Here is an 8850-nt window from a genome sequence, read left to right as displayed (position 1 = left end):
GGTCTCTGTGTCCTGCTGATCCTCAGAGGTTGAAGCTGCAGCAGTTTGAGTCTAAAGAGACTCTGACTGGATCACGGTGATGACCTCTGACCTCCAAGATTTTCTTCCTGTTTATTTTCTCATGTCTGTCTTTTAGTGTCTGATATCGTTTGTCTCTTTGGATCAATAAAGATCCGATTCAAACTGGGCTCCATTTAGAGGCTTCATGGAGTTTTGATCTGAACTGGATTCAACTGGAAAGTTGATCTTTTTTCTCTCTGATTCATTTTCATCCTGGAACCAGAAATGGTCTGAGAATGGAAACATGGGAATCATTTTCAGTTCAGCTTTGAATCATAAAGACACTTCAAACCTCTTTTCTCTGCTGCTTCTTCCTCTGTTGACAGGAAAATGTTGCTCAAAGCTCCACATATAAAAAGATGCTTTACTGGAAACTGCAGAGAAACTTCAGCTTCCATCACAGAAACCAGTTGAACCAGTTTAGAACTGGATGTCCCACAGGAACTCTGATCTTAGAGCAGTTTTCAGGAACATCCAGCATTTTATCAGAAAAAGGAAAGATTTTCCATTTTTTAAAATCTTTTTATAGTTATTCTAACATTTCTAAATAATGAACTTTTGCATCATAGTCATTGATTCTCGATGTTTTAATATTTCTCAGTTTGTTTTTGGTCGTTTACTTTAACTCCGTATTTCATGTTTTACTTCGAGTTTCCTAGAGAACTTTAGGACTCGATGTGTCACATCAGGCTCTTTACTGTGATTTTACTGATTTATTCAGCCCTCAGAGAATTACTGGGATACTGTGCTGATTTGTTATTTTTTTCATACTTCTTATGTAATCTGGGTTCCTGAGTGTTTGACCAAAGGTTTTTTTTAATCTTCTATGTGTTTTTTCAATGCAGTTTGACTGTGTACACATAGTAAATGCACCTTAATTTTAATCCTCCATGTCGTTTAGCTCATTTCAATTTGTTTTAATTTCACTATTAGTTTTAAAGCGCAACTTAAAGAATCTGGGACAACTTACAATCAAACTGAATGTTCCGGTGTTTAATAAATTAAAAGTGGGGGTGGAAATTAAAAATACACTGTTCAATTCGTATGGAAGAAAATTAGGGCCATCAAAGAAAAAATGAAATAATTCTGATTTCAATCTCAAAATTTTGACTTTTGATCTCAGAAGATTAAAGTAAAATTCTGAGAAAAAAATATCAGAATTTTAAACTTTTTTTTAAAGATTAAAAAAAAAAACATTTATGGTCAAAGAAAACCCGCTGATGGATTGTGCTCTGGTTGCCAAGCCTTGCTGTGAGTAAAACTAAAGTTGCTGAAGCTAATTTTAGATTTTTCTGCAGCTTTAGACATAAGAGGGAAATGATTATTGTTTTAATTTAACAAGATCATTTAAGAAATGCTATACAATATGTTAATATTAACCCTAAAAGTTTCCACTCAGACATCTACTACTGCTTTGGATTAAATTAATTTTCATTCCTTTAGATCAAAACGCTCTTCAGTGTTGACCAGCTTCTCATGAAAGTGTGACAGAACCGCGGTTAAACACTTCAGTTCGATTAAAGTGAAACTGAAACAACAAACGCTAAAGGTTGCACATCAAACTGCTCACCAGCATCATGGAGCAAATACTCAGCAGTTGCTGTTTATTTCGTCTCCAAGGCGTCGTCTCCGTCTTATGATCTCCACCACCTGTTCTGGCTGCCGGCGGCGCCCTGATCAGCTCATGGTGCCGTAAAGTTCTGCCTCCTGGTGCTTCTTATACAGTTCATAAAAAAACTTCACTGGTCTCCCTGTGAACCAAACTGCAAACAAATCAGACGATTCCTTCAGAAACAAACTTTGTAACTGGGCCAGAGTCAGTATTTAAGGAGAGGTATTGGGTTAAAAACTACTTTTTTGAGGGTTATGCTACGTCTGGTTTGTTGATTCGAGTCCTTTGAGAAGTTATGAAGGAACTAAAACACCAAATGTTCTTGAAAAAATTAAACTTGAAGCCTTGTTTGTATAGACAGCCAATTCCTGCATATTGTCAGCATGTAAAAACAGTCTTTTATTGCTCAGAAGTGTTGAGTGTCCATGGAAACTTTCACAAAGACCTGAAAACCCTTTTTAACTTCAAGCGGCTCTTAAATATCTTAAGCGATGTGACTGTGATGCGGTGAAGGACCCTCCATTCTTTGTTTTGCATTTCAAGCGTTTTGTGGCAGGTCAAGGACGCTGCAGCTCGGCCGTCTGTGGCTCCATCATCACAGAATCAACCATTTGTTTACAGTAATTCAGGGTCTTCACTTTAAAACATTCTTCCTGTTCTGCTGCTTAGAAAATTGGCAATTTTCTGAAGAGTTTTTTGTTTGAGTGAAAAACAAGACAATCAGACAAAGTACTAAAGAAACAAAAGCAATTGCAGCATCGCTCATCAGAAATCAGCAGACTTTGAAGTGGATGCTTCATGGTAAAATACCTCTATGGCAGTTTTTATCAAACTGTGGCGCCCACTAGGGCCTGCATGTAAACAACCACTTATTATCTGTGACTTTAGCTCAAAGTGTGACGCACCGTGTTTAAAATAATAACGGACAAATGGCTTAAGACTAAAAAGAAAGCCTGAAGATACCGGTGGAAAGTTGCATCACTTTTGTTTTCACTGCGATACGTAGCATGGATGCAGAGCTAGGTCTGCTGTGAGCAGTACTGTGCCCCACGCTCACTAACTGCACCTTAACACCTGGAATAAAACTATTCACGTCAGGCCAAAACAAAATGTTTGTTTTTGCCAACGCAACTAGACCAAGATAACTAGACCAAAAACACTTGGTAAGATTTTGAGTTTTTTGAGTGCACAGCAGGTCTTGAAGCTCAGTTCTGATTTGTTAATGAAATATTTTTTTTTCCTTCATACTGCTAATTAAACCCAACCACAGTCAGACTTCTGTGCGACCTGCACATGCAGAACAGGAATACAGACTTCACTGTTTATGGATGGAGCCGTTTATGAATCAATTTTAAAGTTTATTCAGCAGTATCCTCACAAGATCATAACAAGATGAAAGAAGATGGCACAAAGAAAGCATAAAAACAGAAATGGCTCTTTGTGGAGCATTGACTGCAGCTTCTGTAGAGAAGTCTGTTTAGATGCGTAGTCAAAGCAAAGAGTGGAGGGATTGTGAGGTGATGCGCTTCACAGACAGACTTCTCTCATGAGTTCATCATTTTTAGCCACCGTTTATGTCCAGTTTTACCGCATCTGGCTTCTTCTGTTACAAAATCATGACGATGTCTCACGTTGATGAGATAAAAGTCGACTAAAAGGACCGTTCAGACTGCAGACACTTTGAAAACAATCGTGTCCGAATCAGTTGTACATGTGGAAGTGGCGCATGTGATCTGATTTTTTGGGTGAAAAGATCTGAATTGGGCTGTTCAGACTGCTGTGAAGAGGTTTGGATGCGAATGTGTGGCCTTTATGGCCCAATTGGCTCCCACTGATAAATAAACAGCGCCGTCCGTTATGGCTTTCATAAACACTGCTATGTCATGTCAAAGCTCTTCTTCTGCACACGCGGGTCACTTTAACTGTAAATGGGAAGAACTAAAATTAAATCAATTACCACCTGATTGTTGTGAAATGATTTTATCTCGTTTCTTTTCAGTTATTTAAACCAACTGTAAAAAATGTAAAAACTGCGAGTGAATCTCCATGTTTTGATTTTAAAGAAAGAGTGCTACAAAGAGCNACTTTTGTTTTCACTGCGATACGTAGCATGGATGCAGAGCTAGGTCTGCTGTGAGCAGCACTGCGCCCCACGCTCACTAACTGCACCTTAACACCTAAAATAAAACTATTCACGTCAGGCCAAAAGAAAATGTTTGTTTTTGCCAACGCAACTCAAGAGTATTTTTATTTTATTAGGCTTCTGAAACATTATTAGTTCACACAACACTTGTAGTGAATAACTTGTTTTGATCTCCGTGTGTTTTCTATCATTTGAAAGCTTAGCATCCAGACCTTCAGAATCTGTAAGTAACTCAAAAAGCCCCGAGTTATTCATGATTTTATTGCATCCAGTCACATTTACAAAACAGCGCCACCCTTCACATTAGGAGGAACAATGAGTTGAGACACTAATGTTTTCATTTCAGGTTGAACGTATTGAGACGGCAGTTCCACGTTAGGTGGTCGGTGGGCGTTTTTTAAATGGGGCAAGCGGTCCTCAGCCTGAAAAACACTGATGTATTGGTGGATGTCAGTTAACCTATTGACCTCTTGGCATGTTTAGTTTTAATACAGTCAACATTACGTACCACTGCTGAAACTGTTTTGAACATCAGAACAAATTGTATTTAACACTCCAAAAACAGAACTTCCTCCATTTCTGCTTTCACACCATGTTTGCACAACCTAAATCTCAACTTTATATAATCTTGTTGTAAATATAAATTACTTTTTTAGGTCTCCAAGTCAGATTTGACGCCTTTCCTTCCCCATCTGTTAAACCTCGGATAAGAAACTAATCACATATCCAGAGTTAGAGTAGAGCTGCAGAAAATTTAATGCACAGAAATCAAGATGCAACAAGCAGATGAATGTAAGAGGTTCCTCAAGGCTCCATTCTTGGGACAATTTTCTTTAATATGTCCAGTCATAAATTACAGAGTTTGAGGCTTTTTTTGTCCTCCTTTTTTGCACCCTTTTGGTAAAGTCTACTATCGACACTTGACATCATTTCTTGTCAGTCATTGTGTTAATACCAGAAGTGGAAGAAGAGGCAGCATTTTGTTTTTATGTTTGCAACAAACGTCTTGAAAACTTTCGAAATGCAAAAGCTGTAAAACTAAAAATCTATTGGGCAGAATAAAAACATTACCTTTGACCACAACTTTCCATGAATATATTTCAGACATCTCTGAATAATTTGGTTTAAATTGATCCTTTAAAGTGTTTTTTAATAGAATGCTTAAATGTCACCTTTTCATATGTATTTCTCTTTTTTTTTATTTTTATTGTAAAGTACATTACAAATCACACCTTACAAATAAATTTGCACTGACTTGTCACAAGTTTTGTTTCTAAGATGGTGAGGCTGTCAGGAAGTCATAATTGTCACCCTGGACTGAAAGCTACAGTTAAACAAGTGTGCCTTTGTGCACGATTATTGTTTATTATATTTAAAATCCACCCATTTTCAAGATGATTAAGTTTGCCTTTGCAATTATTACAGATTAGTGTTATTATTACTTTTAATATAACATGCACAATAAGAATGCTAATTATTTAAAGGGTCAAAGAGCTAAAGTAAATACTTGTAATTTTATCGACTAAAAGTGGTCTCAGTTTCCAGGTTGCACATCAGTCAGTGAGCTTTTGAATTACTGGAAACTTCAGAGTAACGGCGCTTATTTTTGTCTTCTGAGTATTTAAAGCTGATGTGTGAAGATGAACCCAACAGTTTGTCTCTCTTGGGGTTTAAACAGAGAACTGAAACACAGTTCAGACCCAAAGGGCGACCCGAGAACTGCTCATCATAGAACTAAAGTGCACAAATATGAACAACACAGATTGGTACATTAGTAAAAATCCCGACAGGGCATTAGAGCCATTGCAGGTAGAGAAAAAGAAGAGCAGTAAATTTCCACACAAAAAAAAATCTGAAATTTTTTAGATTAATCTCAGAAAATTTCTAGAAAAAAATAGGAAATTTCTGAATTTTAAAAGTTGAAAATGTGCTAGAAGAACATAGAAATTTCATGATTAATCTCAGAAGTTTCCTATAAACATTTTGCAAATTTCTGAATTTCTAACACTGAAAATGAGGCAGAAGAATCTAGAAATGTTGAGATGTATCTCTTATATTTAAAAACATGTAAATTGCAAAATTTCAAAAGTGAAACATTTTGACTTTTGAAATTCAAAAATAACCAAGATTTTTGTGTGGTAGAAATTTATTCCTTTTTCTACAATCTTCAATGGCCATCATATAGTTCTACAATTATATAGTGCTGAAGATAACAAAATCATCAATACCCATATTGTTAGACAAAAGTGTCTTAAGAGTAGCATCCAAATAGCTTTAGAATAAAGCAAGGAATAGCAGCATAGAAACAACTAGCTTAGTAGCAAGTGTTTGTATTCTATCTCTGTGGAGAAAAACAAACTATTTCTGGTGTTACCGTGTCAAAATAAAAGCACATATTTCAAAATAAGATAACAGAACAGAGACAATTACAACTGGTCTCAAGGCAACTCTATTGGGAGTTCAGTCTGTAAACATGGAAACTTTTTCAGTGAATAGAACGCTTTGGGAAAAAATATATGTTGGAGTTCATTTTTCAAGTTTGTAGAATAAAATAAGCACGCCTATCACATTCACAGGTAAACCCATCATAGAGAACATCACTGATGCCATCTATGGCAGCAGGAAGACCATCTGTGTGATCAGCCGCAGCTACCTGCAGAGCGAATGGTGCTCCAGAGAGATCCAGATGGCCAGGTGGGGCTCAACTCTGTTATTATATTCTTTTTTTTTAAATAAAGATGGGGAAAATCCTTTTATTGATCCTTCATCGATGATCCTGAAAGTGTCACTATGCTCATTCATCTGGACCAAACTCATTCTCAACCAAATATGATAGTTTGATGCAGGAAAAAAAATATTTAAAGTTTTTAATTTGCTTTTGTCAACTCTTAGTTATTTTTTTTGTTTTTTATTTTGCAGCTTTCGTCTGTTTGACGAGCAGGAGGATGTGCTGATTCTGCTGTTTTTGGAGGAGCTCTCCGCTCACCACCTGTCTCCACATTACCGTATGAGGAAGCTGCTGAAGAGGCGCACCTACCTGCGCTGGTCCGTACAGCATCCAGGAGTTTTCTGGCAGAACGTCCAGAGAGCTCTGCAGGCAGGAGACGCTCCTGAAACATGCTGATGGGACCAACAGGACGCTGAGAGAAGTCACAGAATTAAAAAACATTGTTGTGAAATGACTTTATCTAGTTTCTTTTCAGTTATTTAAACCAACTGTAAATAATCTAAAAACTGCGAGTGAATCTCCATGTTTTGATTTTAAAGAAAGAGTGGTACAAAGAGCATGTGCGGCCTTTTTCTGCATCTGAAATCAGCCTTTCTCTGCTCACTCGAGTGTTGAGTGTCTGTGGAGTGACTGTGGAAACTTTCACACAGAACTGAAGATCTTTTTTTTTATTTTCGAGCAGCACTTGTATATCTCAAGTGGCGCAGTCCTGATGAATTCAAGGATCCCCTATTCTTCCAGTTTTGCATTTCTAGCATTTTTCGTAGCAACTTTTCAAGCTGTTTACAAGCGAGCGACATAAGGACTCTTCACAGAGATCTCAACAAATTCTGGCTCCCTCATCTAAACATTTAAGTATTTCTTATAGGTTTTAAAACCTAAAGCATCGGTGTACAACCAAACACACCCAGCTTTAATGTTGGCATCTGAAGGACTATTGGTTCTCTGGAGGATTGCTGGAAGTCAGTTCATACTAGCGAGACATTTTTTAACACAACCTGCCTACTTCTCATTTCATGTTAACTTCAGAACAAAAGTTTAAGGAATGTTGAGGAATATTCAGTAAGTCTGTGTGCATCAGCTCTACCAAAGGGCTTGAAGTATCTTCACTAAATACCAGAACAATCACAGGAGTATTTACGAGAACAGAAGTCCAACCTTTTCAAATATGCAAACCTGAGGTTTTACAGAACATTCTCACAAACAGAACTTTCTCTACGCGAATTCTTAACACCATTGTTGCAAAATAAAGAAGTCCAACTACCAGCCACATTCTCATGCACCTTTCTGTTAATGTGGATGTTTTAAGCTTTGCTAGGTCACCTCATTTACACATCCAAACTTAGACTCTAGCTGCACAAAGTTCAAAATCACATAAGTAAAATAAGACAAAGCCATTTAGTGGTAACTTATGAAAATAACTGAGCGGTTTAAGTGTATACTCAATAACCAGGGGTTGTCACCATATAAAAAATAAATGTCAGAACACTGGATTGCACTACATCTGATTACATTTTCCTTTTCTTATTACAATTACATATGTTCTTATTCTGATTTTTAAGTTACTGGTGTTATTTTGTCTCACATAATAAACAAACCAACCAACAGTTACTGCTTACTGGAAGACTGCAGTATTTAAGTCAAGGCAAGTCATGTTTATTTGCATAAAGCATTTAAACAACAGGGAAGTTCACATTGCTTTATAGACTAAAAACATAATACAGTAACCAATTATGAAACAAGCAATAAACATGTTTGTCAAGAGCCGTCATCAAAATCATCAAGTAAATATACGTCAAATATGTTTTATGAATTAAAGGCAAGTCTAAACTGGTATGTCTTTAGTTATAATTGAACTCAGTGTTTCGGCTGTTTTGCAGTTTTACTAAAGTTTGTTCCAGATTCATGGTGCATAGAAGCTGAATGCTGCTTCTCCGTGTTTGGTTCTTGTTCTGGGGATGCAGAGCAGAACCAGAACCGGAAGACCTGAGAGGTCTGGAAGGTTGATACAACAACAGATCTTTAATGTGTTGTGGTGCTAGGCCATTCAGTGACTTATAAACTAACAACAGTATTTTAAAGTCTATTCTCTGAGCCAGTGTAGAGACTTTGGAAGTGGGTTGATGTGCTCCATCTTCCTGGTTTTAGTCAGAACATTTTGTTTTGGATCTGCTGCAACTGGAGGATTGATTTTTTGTTTTTGCAGTAATCAATGCCACTAAAGATAAACGTATGTAGGGCTGTTGTAAACGAATATTTTAGTAATCGAGTAATCTATCGATTATTCTTACGATTAATCGAGTAATC

General features: G+C 36.9%; 1 protein-coding gene across 1 annotated transcript in view; it reads left to right on the top strand.

Moving 5' to 3' along the window:
* The window catches only part of LOC103147983 (toll-like receptor 13), a 10019-nt gene extending 3065 nt beyond the window's left edge, over positions 1-6954 (top strand). Inside the window, exons 2-3 of the mRNA XM_016678831.1 lie at positions 6372-6509; positions 6735-6954. Coding sequence (XP_016534317.1) covers positions 6372-6509; positions 6735-6939 — 343 coding nt within the window. The 3' untranslated portion in view covers positions 6940-6954. The remainder of the gene's footprint in view (positions 1-6371; positions 6510-6734) is intronic.
* Positions 6955-8850: the final 1896 nt, after the last annotated feature.

This window comes from Poecilia formosa, unplaced genomic scaffold (assembly GCF_000485575.1).
Source record: "Poecilia formosa unplaced genomic scaffold, Poecilia_formosa-5.1.2 Scaffold192, whole genome shotgun sequence".
Classification (NCBI taxonomy): Eukaryota; Metazoa; Chordata; class Actinopteri; order Cyprinodontiformes; family Poeciliidae; genus Poecilia; species Poecilia formosa.
This window is presented reverse-complemented; position numbering and strand designations above follow the sequence as displayed.